At 53.7% G+C, this 14,733-nt stretch overlaps 5 protein-coding genes across 5 annotated transcripts; 1 reads left to right on the forward strand and 4 right to left on the reverse strand.

Annotated features, from left to right (window-relative positions):
* Window positions 1-85: 85 nt before the first annotated feature.
* Window positions 86-1,690, reverse strand: AYL99_02236 (hypothetical protein; the record flags this gene model as incomplete). The annotated part of the gene is made up of 2 exons (XM_018833752.1): window positions 86-1,202; window positions 1,254-1,690. The coding sequence occupies 2 exons, from the start codon at window positions 1,688-1,690 to the stop codon at window positions 86-88; spliced, it is 1,554 nt and encodes a 517-aa protein (XP_018696376.1).
* Window positions 1,691-3,337: 1,647 nt separating this feature from the next.
* AYL99_02237 (hypothetical protein) lies at window positions 3,338-5,991 on the reverse strand (the record flags this gene model as incomplete). The annotated part of the gene is made up of 3 exons (XM_018833753.1): window positions 3,338-4,640; window positions 4,694-5,764; window positions 5,822-5,991. 3 exons carry the CDS (start codon window positions 5,989-5,991, stop codon window positions 3,338-3,340), a joined length of 2,544 nt encoding a protein of 847 aa, XP_018696377.1.
* A 1,109-nt stretch (window positions 5,992-7,100) lies between these two features.
* On the reverse strand, window positions 7,101-8,612 carry AYL99_02238 (hypothetical protein; the record flags this gene model as incomplete). Its single annotated transcript, XM_018833754.1, has 6 exons — window positions 7,101-7,304; window positions 7,375-7,940; window positions 8,002-8,202; window positions 8,272-8,311; window positions 8,369-8,394; window positions 8,465-8,612. The coding sequence occupies 6 exons, from the start codon at window positions 8,610-8,612 to the stop codon at window positions 7,101-7,103; spliced, it is 1,185 nt and encodes a 394-aa protein (XP_018696378.1).
* Window positions 8,613-9,982: 1,370 nt separating this feature from the next.
* On the reverse strand, window positions 9,983-11,747 carry AYL99_02239 (hypothetical protein; the record flags this gene model as incomplete). The annotated part of the gene is made up of 3 exons (XM_018833755.1): window positions 9,983-10,897; window positions 10,949-11,458; window positions 11,514-11,747. 3 exons carry the CDS (start codon window positions 11,745-11,747, stop codon window positions 9,983-9,985), a joined length of 1,659 nt encoding a protein of 552 aa, XP_018696379.1.
* A 465-nt stretch (window positions 11,748-12,212) lies between these two features.
* Window positions 12,213-14,198, forward strand: AYL99_02240 (hypothetical protein; the record flags this gene model as incomplete). Its single annotated transcript, XM_018833756.1, has 1 exon — window positions 12,213-14,198. The coding sequence occupies one exon, from the start codon at window positions 12,213-12,215 to the stop codon at window positions 14,196-14,198; it is 1,986 nt and encodes a 661-aa protein (XP_018696380.1).
* Between the last annotated feature and the right edge of the window lie 535 nt (window positions 14,199-14,733).

Here is a 14,733-nt window from a genome sequence, read left to right on the forward strand (position 1 = left end):
TGGAGCTCATATGGTCGTATCTAGGAAAATCCATGTTCAATGTTCATGTCGCGGTGTTGTTTTCGTGTCCCATCCCGTTTTCGACTCATGGAACAGCCTTGGAGGGCCAGAACTTCCATGGCCCACTGAACCAAGGACCTTTCTTGTCCCAATTCCAATCACCTGTGGTGGCCGATTTCAAATCGTCCACGTTCAAATAATCCACTCCTTCTCTGACTATGGTTCGCCAGAGATAGTTTCTCATGCCTCGGGGCCAGCTGGGTACGCTCCAGTACCTGACTTTGAGACCCTGTGCGTGAGCGCCCGCGATCTGCTTCCGCATCATTTCGAGCTGACGACGAGAAAGGCGGCCACGCCAGGGCCAGCCGATGGCCGAGTTGAACGATACCGAGGCGTAGTATGAGTTGGCTCGGGAGTAGACTGCAGGATCTGTAGGCGCGGCACCGGAGCGGCCTTGGCCCTGATTTTGACCCCACCGCTCGTCCAGCTCACCGCCTTGGGTGTCAATGGGGGCCTCGGCAGCGGCATTGCTGTCAGTCAGCTTTCCCATCAAGTCAAGCGGTGCGTCAAAGAACATATCGCGATATGTCTCGTTGGCCACCACCTCATCCCAGGGTGCATTTCCGGTGACAACCACCGTGATGGGCCCATCAACAACGTCGGTGCCGTTGAAGTAACTGAGGAATCTCCGCTCTCGTAGAGGTTGGAGCTGTGCAGAGACATATGGCCAAATCCTGTGGCCCTCATTCTTGAAATCTATCAGGAGGACCAGGGACTGAGAGGGTTTGGTGTCGAAAACGCCATTCCGGGGGTTGTCCAGCGAGGGGTGGAATGATGTATGAGGATTTTGCTGATCGAGAATTTTCACCAATGGGTTGATGTACAAGCTGCGGAGCGTCCGCTCTGGTGTCAAAGACGCTGTGGAATGTCCCACGTATAGATCTTGATCGTAGAGCCACACATCTGCCTCCACTCCTGTGCAGCCAGCCTCGAGGGCTGAAAACAAAGGTTCTTTGCGCCAGTAGTCATTATGTGAATGGCAGGCCACGGGTTGGATATCGGCAGAGAAATCGGTGGGCCAGTGTCCCAGCTCGCGGGAGGCACTCTTCGAGGGGTTCCATGCGTCGAATTCGTCGTCTGCATCGTCGGGGAAGAAGGACAGGACGAGGCCGCATGCCAGTGCAATGAATTCAAGAATTCCCCTGTGCTCGTGATTAGCAAGCCAGTCAACTTTGAAGAGCACTCGGTCTTACAATAACATCAGCGTCAGGGCCAGGAGGCGTAGCACTCTCCTGAGCGGTGTGGTCGGGATGGATTTGTGTAATGAGGTTCTGTCGACAACGTGCCCCTTATGCACCACCGTACGATACCCACCCAACAGATTGTTCAGCACCGGCAGCGTCTCTGTCCAGCGCCATCTGGAAGAGAAATCAGAACTGCGTTGGTCGAAAGAAGACGAACTTTGCAGGCAGGTGACTGTGGGCCCTTTCAGGGCGTTGGGGCTGACTGCGGCGGCGGTAGCGGTGGCGGAATCTGAGAAAGCGCCATCTTCCAGATCTGGGCACTTTATAAAGGTCTGTTCCTGCGTCAAGAAAGGTACACGCTCAGCACTGGCTGATGATTCGTCGGTGGACGAGGAACTTGAGTCGTTGCGGAAGAGCCGGATGGCAGAGGGCGAATATTGAAGCATGGCTTGGGGGGGTGTGTGGTTTGCGTGGAAGCCCGGGAGTGCAGGTTGCGAGGCTCTGGAACGCCGAAAGCGGTGGGTTTGGGGGACACACCGCACTTGGTCGCGTGATATGGGGGCAGAGGCCAGTCAATGGTTCCAGTACGAGACCCGCTCTTCTCTATTCGAAGGATAGCCGAAGAAAAATGCTTCACCGACAACCCGAAAGCTGGGACGGGGGGGTGGGAATTTTGCTGCCTCTATTATTGCATGACGGGCAGGACGTCGCTGAACTGCAGCGTGTGGTGACGATGTTGATAGTGACTGAGACTGAAACGATGACGACGACTCGCCAGAACTAGAAGGTTGATAGACGGTGGGAGGGAAAGCAGGTTTATCGATAGGCAGAGAGTACGGAGGACTGCAATACCGTTGGGTGACAACGGGGGTCCGAGGTGAGTTAGGTGATGGTGGGGAACAATGTGGGAGGAACAATGTGGGAGGAGCAACACTTGCAGAGGAGAAGACCAAGATTAAAGGACAGTGAAGTTGATAAGTAGACAGAAGGAATCTGTGATTGCAGAGTTGTAGACCAAGTCAGTCAGTTATTCGAAGAGGGACGAAGCAACGGCCTTGCGAGTTTGCCAGGAATGCTGCATGTTTTAACATTGACTACTTTTGTTTGGCACATCGGTGGTGGTCACTTGTCGGGACGAGACGGATTTGACGGACCATGACACACGCACGAAATCTACTAATAGGCTCAACAATCAAGACCAGAAAGATGGGGGGGAAGGGAGGTGGGAGGTGGGAGATAGCGACCCATGGCAAAAAGTTCGTTAGTGGGCGGGATCTAGCAGAGCAAACGACGACGAGCATCAGCCGCAGCTCCAGTTGCGAGATTCCGAGAATATAGAAAAAAGCCAGAAAGAGAGTGAGTCAGTTTCCGAGTCCCTCTCATCGCATGAGAGGCGCAGTCGCCGTCTGTTTCTCCTCTCTCTCCCACACGGGTTCGGCTCGTCCTCCCCATTGGAGGAATTGGGGGGGTTGGTTGGCTTTTGCGAAGGGAAGTATCGTTGCGGTCGCTGCTTGCCAACTGAGAGACGGATATTTGAACGATCTAGAGCCCAATGAACCCCGTGAGCCCCTAACAGCCCCTAACAGCCCCTAAGAAAGCCACCGTTAGGTGCTCGTGGTCTTGCTTCCAGGGCCTAGATCAGCTGCAAATCCGTCGCTCAGCGGCCAATCCCTCCAGCCCGTGTTACACTGAGTTGCTCCCACCCACGCCAAGCTGCCCATCATCGCTACCCCATCGTCTTCATTTTCATCTCCCACACACCGTTCCCGCCTATCACTGTTACCGTCGCCATCACCACCGCCACAACAACAGCTAGTGATGGGCCATCATTTCTGTTTCTCTCCTCCCTTGAGTCCTTCTTCGGGTCTTGATTCCATGTCTCATCTGACACGAGGCCCGAAATCTCAATGCATGATTACGTCGTTATGCGGACCTTGGCCGAAATTCGCCCATTTGGCGCGCCGGGATTCCTCAGGTTGCTGCCCGCGCACCAGTCCGAGATTGTTCGTACATACGAGCCTTGCAGCTTCATCCAACACCAGCCTGACATCTGACGCCTGGCGCCTTGCCGCTGACCACCCCAGATTTTATCTTTAGAGCCCGGGTGACCGCCATCCCGGCGGTTCGTTTTCATTAAGCCTCATATATCCCGTGGTCGGCGCTACCGCCTTCGCATGACCTGACGTGGCCACGCTGAGCTGTCGCAGTTCGGTCGTCTCAGTCACCATTCCCTTCTGCTTCTCCTCGCTCACGCTGTGGGCCATGTGATAGTGCTGCCCAGGAAACGGTGAGGTTGAGGTTCCAATACCACTGTTGCCGCTAATACGACCGGTGCCGCTAGCATTATGACTGACATAAGCGCGCAAATGGCTGTGTTTGCTACCCACACGTGCGAGCCATTCATTTGTCGGTGCCAACTTGTCGCATTCTCCAGCATATTGCATTTCCCCCAACATGCGTCCTGACGACAAATGAAAAAGATAATGTCGCACCCGTGCTGGAAGCCCCCTTCCAGAGGCAGCAGACACCAGCGCGGCCAGAAGCACCACGAGAGACAGCGCCAGGGCCAAGAATGCTGGGATGGCAAATCGCCAGTGATAACGAATTTGTCGCTGATAGATGGTCACAGGAAGGATGGCCTGGTTGAGGGCCGTGCTGGTCGTCCCATCATCGTCACGTTTCTGGAGGTTGGGAGGCAACTGGTTTCCTGAGTTCCAGCTGCGCGTGCCGACCAGCATATTCGCAGCGATGTCCGTCCACACCAAGTTGGGAATCGTGGCCATGGTCGCCGCCGACTGGGAAAGATCGCGCCAGCGCGCATACATGGCCATGTTGGTGTCTCCAGTATAGTCGGCCGAGTTGCCATTGTTGTACTCGTACACTCCTGCCAAGGCATCCCCTGGGCCATCTGCCCCGGGCAGATTTTCAAACCCCGGGACAGTCGTCAGAGTACCTTGACCACCGTAACCGGGGAGGTACAGTTGAGGAGCCCGGATTGTGGACAAATTGACCGAGTGCTCAAGGTCTGGCGAGATGAGGCCCCATAGCTGAGGAAGGTTATTCATCTTGTACCCAGGCGACTCAATGCCCCAAAGAGGCATCGCTTCCTTGTCTGGATACGACTTATCGCTAACATTAACAATAGACAAGGCATTGAGGTTGTTACCAGTCTCTTGTGTCGCGTTGTATCGGAACCGGACTTCCTTGATACTTGCTTTCATTGCCGTGGCACAACTATAAATCTTCTGGGTCCACCACGTTTCAGGCTCCTGGACGAGGGTTATGGTGCCGTCACGGCGCTTCGCGGCCCCGAAGACCATGCCGCACTCGACATGGACGTTGGTGAGATTTGCAAGGTCCCCCCTCCCCGCCCCTGAGCAGAGCAACGAAATGTCACTATAGTTTGAAGTAGTCAGTCCGAATGGGTTGGAATAGTTGGCAGACGGCACGTCGGCAGGGTATAGTTGGACAAGTAGGCTTCCGGATCCAACATGGACGTCCAGGTATCGGTGATGTAGATTCCATTGAGCTTCACTCCCGTCGTCTGATATTTTGTGACTGGATACTTGTTGCCGACCTTGGATTTGAGATAACCGAAGGCATCAGGACTCGGCCTGGTCAGGTTCATGACCAGCATCGTATACGCGTTCACCATCCATGCAGCTTTGTAGGCTCGGCCTTGCAAGTTTAGATCGACCTGCGAGTTTGTCACATTGACGTAGGGCCATTTTTGAACCAGGTTCGCGAAACCCCCGTTATCAATGAGCGAGATGTTGGTCAGGTCATCGCTGGCAATGCCGCTGTAGGGTATCTGGAACTCGACCGAGATGTTCGTGTCGACACAGGCCGACTCGGGCTGGATCCAGAGCAGGTCTTCCGTCCACTCGGCTCCGAGCTGGACGCCGACAGGGGCCGTATGGTTGCGAAAGCCCACGCCCCCCGTGACCGTGTCGACGACCAGCCCTTCTACCGCTTCAACGGCGTTGTTCAAGACCATATTCGACAAGTAGCGGAACGCGTCCACGATGTACTTGCCCCCACGAGCGACCCCGTCCTGATACATGAACGAATAGTACCGGGATTCAATATCAAAGAAGCTGGAGACCGACTTCGGCTGGTGGTTGAGGCCGCTCTGGTAGAGCTCGGCGAGAACCCTGGGGATCCGTGTGTCGTAGTCATCGTTTGTGATGTTGGCTTCCAGGAAGGTGTCGTTACCACCGTAGGTGATGACACTCGTAGTGCCGGGGCACTGCACGGGGAGGAAATCTCCGCACACCCGACTGAACCCAAGGTTGCTCCGTGGAGGCGTTCCGTATCCCATCGGACTGGTGTCTGGAATGTACGAGAAGCTAACAGATTGAGGAGACTTCGCAGGTACAATGTCGTCGTAGAGGCCCAAGGGAGTGATAACGGCCGCCACGGAGACCAGCCCGAGCGCCAGTGGTCGCAACCAGGTCAAGAGCTTGATTTTGATGTCCACCCCTCGACTTGCGGCAGCGTCTGTTCGGAGGATTGTGGGCCTGGTGTCGAAATCAGGAGAGCACTTGAACACCCAGGTACACACGTTGTGTACTTACCACCAGGAACTCAGTAGGCTGCGCTCCACCACGGACCAGGTTACGGCTGTATGTTCATTTTTGAGAAAGCCCACCAGCACGACAATGAGGGCATTGGGAAGTATAAACTGAAGAATAAACACCACCGCGGCGATGACACCAGACACATAACCGATAGTGAGGGAGACCATGGCGAAAGCTGTGTTTATTGCTGTCGGATATCGAGTGAAATGTTCAAGGTTAGGAGTGCTCAGACCTGCCTTTCAGGTGCAGTTTGCAGGGTATCCACGAGGCCTACTTCTTCATGACAAGAGGCATATTCTCCAAATCGCAAAAGGAATGGCTTAACATCAAAAAGAGCGACGTCGCATGAGGAAGAATGATAGCAGAAGAGACCAGTTCACCCACCATCTGACGCAGGACGGCGCACAGAGCACATCGTGTCTTCTTAAGAAAAACTGACCAGCCGGATTGGTCTGTGAACGACTGTTCTTACCTGCGCGGGGACAAAGGCATCGATCCATGTAATACGTGAGATACGAACGACCTCCTGGGACAGCCAATTCCAGGCACCAGAAGCCATTGGCTTGAATTGCCCCGAGAGTGATTGATGCACCGAGTAGGGAATAGGCATGCTCGTGATCGGCATCTGTGCCTGCGCTAGATACACCAGGTACAGGGACGGCTTGAGAATTGTGAAGGGCGCCTATACACCGACTGCCAATGAGAAGCTGAGTTCAGTTAGAAGCCCGCCAGTTGAGGGCCGATGAAGAAAGTTTTTGCGGGAACCAGCGCCATGCATTGGTGCAGCAAGGACAGGCATGGTCGTGTGCTTCAAGCCACCTCCAAACAAGGGCTTCAAGTGCGGCTCAATCGTCAAGCCATTTGGATGGCCGACCGTGTGCTCCGTCTGGCGAGCGAGCGACACCTCGAATACCTCGAAGCAGTGTCTTTGGAAGGGCGTGTGGGAAACGGGAAATGAAAGACGGGGGAAGAAGGGAGACACCAGGTTGAGACACCAATATTGCCAAGACTCAGACAAACCAATCAGACAGAGGGCCCACTTGGTCTATGCGCCCCTTTTATCTCCTTCAATAGTAATACTACTATTATTTCTGGCCCCCTTTTAGCAAGGGGTACGGCGTACACCCGCTGGATATGACAATGTCTGTTATTGAGACTGTCGAAGGCGAAAGGACGTGATAACCCGTATTTTCAATCATTATTCACCTATGGATCCCCCCGTCTCCTCCTTAGAGAGCAGGGACGGGAGCATCAAGGACGGGCCTGCATTGACCGCTCACAACGGCCCATTCGGATGGATCAAGACCTTGGTATAACCTTCGATCCTCTTGTCGAACTTGTCGTATGCCATCTCTGCGTCGTCGATGCCGATCTCATGACTGACAACGAAGGAAGGCTTGGCCTTGCCCGAGATGATGAGATCTCGCAAATAGCGGTTGTAGTTTTTGACGTTACACTGGCCGGTGGCCAGAGAAAGACCCTAGGAGCCATGGTTAACATCTGTGCCGGTGTTCCCCTTCACCAGGACCAATTTGCATCAATGTGCTCACCTTTTCAAACAACTTGCCAAAACTCATGCTGATCATGCCCTTGCCACTGGCCTCGTCGGGCGCTCCTGGGTCTGTGGGCACATAAAGACCTGGAATGCCCAACCCACCGCATGGTCTAGTCGCCCGGATCATATTCTCCAGCACAATATTGGGCTGTTCCTTCTTCCCTCCAGTGTCCACAGCCTGGTATCCGACAGCATCCACCGCCCGGTCCACCATCCCGCCGTTCTTCTCGATGATCTGGTCCACCGCATCACCCTTGCTGAAGTCAATAGCTATACACCCGATCTTCTCCGCAGCTGCCAACCTCTCGGGCACTCTGTCCACGACGTAGACGCGGCTTGCACCTCTGAGTTGAGCCGAGTAGGCAGCCATTAACCCGACGGGTCCGGCGCCCCAGACGGCGATGCTCTCACCGGGCTTGAACCCGCTGAGGGACACGCCGTGCCATCCCGTTGGAAAGATGTCGGCGAGGAGGATGAAATCCTGCTCATGCTCGGTGCCAGGGGGCAGTTTCAAAGCGTTGAAGTCCGCATAGGGAATGCGAATATATTGGGCTTGCCCGCCTGTGATCCTTGTCAGGCCCAAGTCGACGTTGGCTTGGAGAGTCACGTCACAGGTTCTCACCTCTGTAAGGTCCCATGGCTACATAGCCATAAGCGCCTCCGGCAAATCCAGGGTTAACACCAGTGCAGAAGGCTGTCTTTCCTTCCTCACAGTTGCGGCATCGTCCATCTGCAACGTTGAAGGGCATCACGACTCGGTCGCCTTTCTTCAGCAGGGTGACTCCGGAGCCGACTTCATCCACAATACCCATGTTTTCATGCCCTTCGAGTCGTGTCTGTTAGCGCAAAAGTGCCGTTGTTGGCAGTCGGTCCCCGAGAAATGCCAACATACCAAATGTGATACCAGCCTGGGCACCGGTGCGTCCTTCATACTATGTGGCATCAGTGGAACATCCAGAGTATATTTCCTTCCGACGTCGTTCTCTTACCATATGCAAGTCGGATCCGCAGATAGCTATGCCACGTTCAGTGCAATTAGTGACGTTCGTGACCTCTCCCCCACTAACTCCGCTTGTAAAACGTACCGGCAGTGGTCACCTTGACAATAACATCATCAGGATGCTCGATCGTGGGCTTCGGTACATCCTCCACCTTGACCTTGAAGGCGCCTTGATAGTTGACAGCCTTCATGGTCTCGGCTGAACCACCAACTCGAACTTCGGTTGCCGACATGGTCGAGTATTGTTGGGTCTTATATAACTATGTAACAGCGAGATTGGACGTTGCAGGAAAGAAGGAAGACTAGTCCAAGAGAGGTTTGGAGGGACCGTTAGAGGAGAGTAGAGAAGGATGAAGAAAAAGGGAGCGAACATGGTTCCAGGGCTCGCGTTGGCCAGAGATATATATGGCTGCTGAGGAAGGTCATCCACGGCAATTACCTGGATTATCACACTCGTGGCGATACTCAGTTTTGGGCAATCTTTGACGCACTTTCTGGCCACGACAAAAAGCGGAGGTGCCGGTCATCCAACAGCTCGGATTATTGCTGATTTGATGATGCACTGAGATAGGGTGGTTCGCTCAGCCTGGGCTGGCCCTACTGGATGGCCTGCCACCTCCTCTCCCATCTCCTCATCCACATTTGCGGGGTACGGGAGTTACATCACCTTGTCATCTCGCACATCAGCTCGCACTAGGATTGATGGATCGAGGAGCACGACACGAGGGGGTTCTGGGCCACTTACTCCTATAATCGTGGACGTCGACAGGGAGGGTCACCAAGCCCGAGAAAAGAGGAGAATGTCCCCTTCTCACTGGTCCGAGCACGCTTGTTCACAAGAGAGCATGGAATGAATCATGCAGCTGATCAGAAGACCTGCCCGCAATGCCGGACAAACGCCTGCTCTCCATTGCTATTTTCTCTACAAGCTCGTTGCCTGCTCGGGCTCGATGAGCCCGAGATAGCTTACCATGCCGGGAAAAACAGAGCGAGCCGCAGAAGTCCAGAAGCATCGGTTGACTTTGTGAATTCTTTGTATTGGGCATAGAAAGCAGTCGACATACATTGGCATGGGGCTGCAGCTCAATAGGGATACCAGTGGAGGCTTTCCTGCCTGACTTCTGGTACTCCCTGATCTCTCCATCCTCCCATACTTGCCTCTTTCCGCGCCCGTGCCGACCACCCCGAATCCACATTCTTCGCCGAAATAACGCCTCTATCGGATGCTGGGTGCTGGGTGCTGGGTACAAAGTGATGTGCTGTGTCGAATAGCTAGGGGTTACATGACGGGGCATCTTGGTTGTGGGGTCGTCGATGGATCTTGGGAACGTGCTGGTGATGGATGGGAGGGAGTTGTGGGGTCCGTGCTCGTGCGAAAAGACATGGGGGCGCGTTGGGGGTGCTTCGAGGGTGGTACTCTCTTTCAACTCTAGCGAAAATGCATGCTTTCAAGGTGATATCGAGGACGCGGAGTTGTGAAGCAGTCCCGTGGCTGTGCGTTGCGTCGCTGCCTGCGGCTGCTTGAAAGGTACAGCGCCAACGTCAGCTGTGCTTGCGGGGGATTTGTCCGGGTGTATTCCCTGACGCTTCACATATTCATGTTCTACATGTCCATCGAATCATTGCCATTTGCAAAGTTGAATTGGCCTTGAGGTTGGTTCGATCCGAGGGTAAACCCGGTGGCATTAGCTTGAGGCGCCAATTCTTCGATGTCAGCGCCAGCATCTTCCTCGTCAGAGAAGTATCGTTCGATGATGTTGTAAGCCTTCATGTAGATTTCCTCGTTGGCGTTGTTCTGGCAGTCGTGAATCTTCTCCATTCCACCAGCCTCTTCAATGAACAGTGCGTATCGGTTGACCTGGCCTTCTGGGGAACGTGGATCGGCAGCCTCTTTGTCCATTTCACCAACCTTGAGGATATTCTCCAATCCGTCCAAAGCGACTTGAATGATCTTATTGTCCGGGCAAGCTAGCAGATCACAGAGGGGCTTGATGCATCCTTGGGAGACGAGATATCTGATCTGATCAGGCTTCTGAAGGCCTCCCGAAGTGGCATTTGAGATCGCCCAGCAAGCCTCCTTCCGAGTCTTGAAATCGCCATTGGACAGGAGATGAATCAAGGGAGGAATGATACCTGCATCAATGACTGCTTGAATTTGAGTCGAGTTGCCGGCTGTGATGTTTGAAATTGTCCAACATGCTTCCTTGCGGATACCATCTTTTTGAGAGCTGAGCAACGACAACAGGGCCGTTAGAGCACCGCAGTTGATGATCACCTGTGTCTGCACATCATCTCCAGTAACGATGTTGCCCACCGATCGGAGGGCCGGAGTTTGGACGGAGGTTGAGGCATGCATGAGGAGTTCAACAAGACGCCGTGGGATGCCAGCTTCGATGACAGCCTGAATCTTGTCATTCGAGCCATCGGAAAGGTAGGAAATGGCCCAGCAGGCATCAATGAGGACTTCGTCATCCAGCATGTAGACCAGTTTGGCCAGGACCGGGAGTGCTGGTTGAATCTGAGACCTAGTGAGCATCGACTTTGGGTGAAAATTCTGGGGGTGACTTACTGTATTCCAATCGGGCTGGGGTGTCTTCCCGCGGCAGAAGTTGCTCAAGGTCCACGTCGCATTTCGAAGCATGCTCAGCTTGCGCCCATCTGCAATGAGATTGAGCAGCGGCTTCAAGGCACCCTGGCTGAGGACATAGTCACGGCAAGCAGGAGAGTCGCCTGCAATGTTGCCCAATGCCCAAACTGCTTGCTCGCGAACATCTGGTTCAGGGCTGCTTAAGAGCTCAACGAAAATAGGGACTGCACCAGCTTCAATCACGACTTGTGTTTGGGCAGCGCTACCGCTAGCAATGTTGGTGAGAGCCCAAGCGGCTTCGAATTGGACCAAAGTGTGAGGGGAGCGGAGGAATTCGACGAAGCGGCTGACAACACCAGTCTCGATCACTTTCTCGATGGGCGGGTTGCGTTCTTTGGACAAGAGTTTGCGGAATTTTGTGGTGGCTTGGATCTGAGCATCAATTTGGTCCGAGAAGACTCCTTTGACCATTTCTGGCAGTTCCGTGCTCAACTGTGCACCGTCGTCAGCCTGCAGACCCAAGGAAATCAAAGGGAATCATTCTAACCTCATTTTCGATATTCGCCGTTTCATCATCACTATCTGGCTCCGTGAGGCCACCAATACCGATCTCGCCATTCCCGCGCTGAACACCTCTTCGCTTGGCTAGGTTTTCCTCTCTCTTCTGGCGACGGATTTCGACCTGTTGTTCCTCACGACGACGGCGCAGCTCATCGGGCTTGAAACTGTTCTTCGCCTTGTACTGGGTGCGCCGATGTTCAGGGATATATCTTTCCGCCATGATTGTTGTGACGTCTCGGGAAGGGCCTCAACGACAGGACAGTTTTCCAAAGCTTGATTTCAGGCTGGTAGGTTGGCTAAGGAATGCCGCCAAAGACAGGTTCTGGACTCGTGCAAGGAGGGTTTGAGTATTGTGGCAAGTGAAGGCGGTCAGTGATGAGACTGCGCCGGGGTGGATAAATAAATTGAAGCAAATCAAACGGGGGTTGCAGTTTCGCAGGGTGGATGTCGTATGGGAAGTAGTCGCTCTTTGTCACGACGGGGAAGCACATGCCACTTTTCCTTGGCACTGGTCACGTGAACGCGTGTCGCGCTTTTCGCTGATTGAGCAGCCGCTGACACGTCCATTACGCGACCTCATTCATCGATGGCGACGACGACTCTCAAGGGGCCACCATCTATGTCGAACGCGTGTCGATGCCCAAACCCTCGAAAAACAACTCTTCTCTGATGCAATAATATACTAATGGCTTCCAATTTCGTCCCCTTGCCACCGGGTTTCATCGACCTCTCCAACGCCTACAGGGTGAAGCCAAATTCCATAGCAATCAACATCATTGGAGTCTGCGTCGACTTCCTGGCTCCAACAAGATGTCAGGGCGGCCGGCGGGACTACACTATCAAATTCACCTTACACGATCCGGCATGGCCAGCTGGTTTGGGCCTACTCTTCTCCTACTTCGAGAGGCAATGTTGTGAGCTTCCCGATATCAGAGACCAAGGTGATGTCGTCATCCTGCGACACGTCAAAACAAATAACTACAACGGCCAGACGACGGGGTGGTCGAATGGCGCTTCCTCGTGGGTTGTCCTTCCTGCCGCCGAGTTGGAGAAGATTCATTCTCTCCAAGATCTGAAGGACAGGGCTAGATACCAGGGGAAAGCTCCCAGCACAGGATTTAAATCACTTGCTCCCTTCAGCGAAGCTGAGTTGAAATACGCCAAATGGATTGCTGAGCAGGAAGATCCAAGTCTATGGACAAAGCAGCAGCCCAGGACTCAACTGGAAATAGCCAATACCATGGAAGAGAACGGTGGCACTGCTCCTGCTCGCAAAGAGAAATTCCGCACACTTGCTCAACTCGAGTTGACCAATGGCAGAGGTTACATCTTTGTAGATCTCTTGGGCGAAGTGCGTAAAGTCTTCTCTCCGAACGACTTGACCACAGAGCTCTACGTGACTGATTATACTGCGAATGCCGGGCTCCGCGACTACCAAAACTCCAACGACCAGGGTGGTCGAGATGGTGACCCGTGGGGATACATCGAGGACAAATCGTCAAACCACTGGCCCGGTCCCTGGGGAAAGATGACCATCACCGTCACATGCTGGGGTAGGCAAGCCTCGGTTGCCACGCACATTGCGAAATTGGGCAGCTTCGTATACCTGCGCAACGTGCAAATCAAGCTCGACAGGAATGAATCGAGACTCGAGGGCAATTGCCGCGATGATCGTGACTATCCGGAGAAGGAATTGATCGAAGTGGCGGGGAGTGAAGATGCAAATCGGAAGGACTTGCTGCGTCGCAAACGAGCCTACGAACAAAAGATGCAGAGCGAAGGCATAATTTTTTACCGAAACCCGGATCAGGCGACGAAGAAGCGCCAGAGGGAAAAGGCTGCCGAGCAGCAAAACGACGAACCGAAGAGCAAAAAGGCCAAGACAAGAATCCGAAGGAACAAGAAGGCAAAAGCGGAGGCCCTGCAACAGGAAAAGGAGAAGGAGAAGGCCGTGGCCGCAATTGTGCGACACGAGCACTCTCTCTTGAAATCCAACACCCATATTCGATGTAACCAGTACGAGGGAGTTTCATGCAAGCATATTGTTGACATCCTCGACCCAGACGTTTTGAATCGCACCACGGCGAAGGGCAATGCCTACCGACTCCCCTTCCAGAACTGCACATACAAGTCGAAAGTCCGCGTGATAGATTTCTACCCGGACAACATTGCTGACTTTGCTGCCCCACGAAAAGATGGGCAGTTTGATGTATTGTCCGACAACGAGGACTTTGAGGAAGACTTGGACATCGACCTCACCCAAGAGAACCCAGAGGATTTGAAATGGGAGTGGCGATTTCTTCTCCTTGTTGAGGACGCTCGAGCGCCGGCCGGTGCTGATAGGCGACCGACCCAGATGGAATTGCTCGTGGCCGATACGGATGGAGCTTTCCTCTTGAACATGGACGCCTGCAATTTGAGGGATACGGCAAACCAGGACGTCCTGGCGACACTGAAGGAGAAGTTATTTCACCTGTGGGGGGACCTGCAAGAGAGAAAGGAGGAATCCAGCACAACCGCCGAAGAGCCCCATGGCAAACCAAGCGCAAGGCCTTTCGAGTGCCTGATTAAAGAGTATGGTATACCTCTTCCGCGTCCAAATCCCCAAGCCAAGGGTGCTGTTGTTTATGACCGACGATTCCGTCTCTTTGGTACAACAATTGCAGTCTGATCCTCATATGACATTGAGCAGAATACTCTTCCTATTCTTTTCCGAACGCTTTTTCATGCGCAAGATTCTCTTGGGGGGAATTGGAGCAGCTTTTGTCCGTTCCCAATTTGGTTTTTGTGAATCCGAGCTTCCTTGTGGTAATCCACAACGTATTCTTGGACCAAGCAATAGTGACTGCATCCATCTTGGAGCGAGGTTTCGGAGAAGGTGGAGGATGTGTTTGCCTACCTGCTTCAACGGAACCAGCCCCCTAAAGAGGATGTTGCTGCTGGCTGATCCTCCCAACGAACGCCACTAACGCCACTCAAGCCCAAGGTGCGTGGACCAGGAGAGGCCAAGGACAAGGGTCCCGAAAAGAAAATCCAATCAGGGACGGCAGTGCGTGTCTGTTGTGGAGGCAGCAGACGAATCTCTCGTATGGTCTGATGGAGCAGCACATTCCTTTCTCCATGGACAATAAACGAAAGCTACGCACGGAATATGCCAAAACTTGCTACTGCTATTACACGCACATCAGTCGATGGAGCCCTCGCCT

Source organism: Fonsecaea erecta (genome assembly GCF_001651985.1).
Source record: "Fonsecaea erecta strain CBS 125763 chromosome Unknown Scaff2, whole genome shotgun sequence".
Lineage (NCBI taxonomy): Eukaryota > Fungi > Ascomycota > Eurotiomycetes > Chaetothyriales > Herpotrichiellaceae > Fonsecaea > Fonsecaea erecta.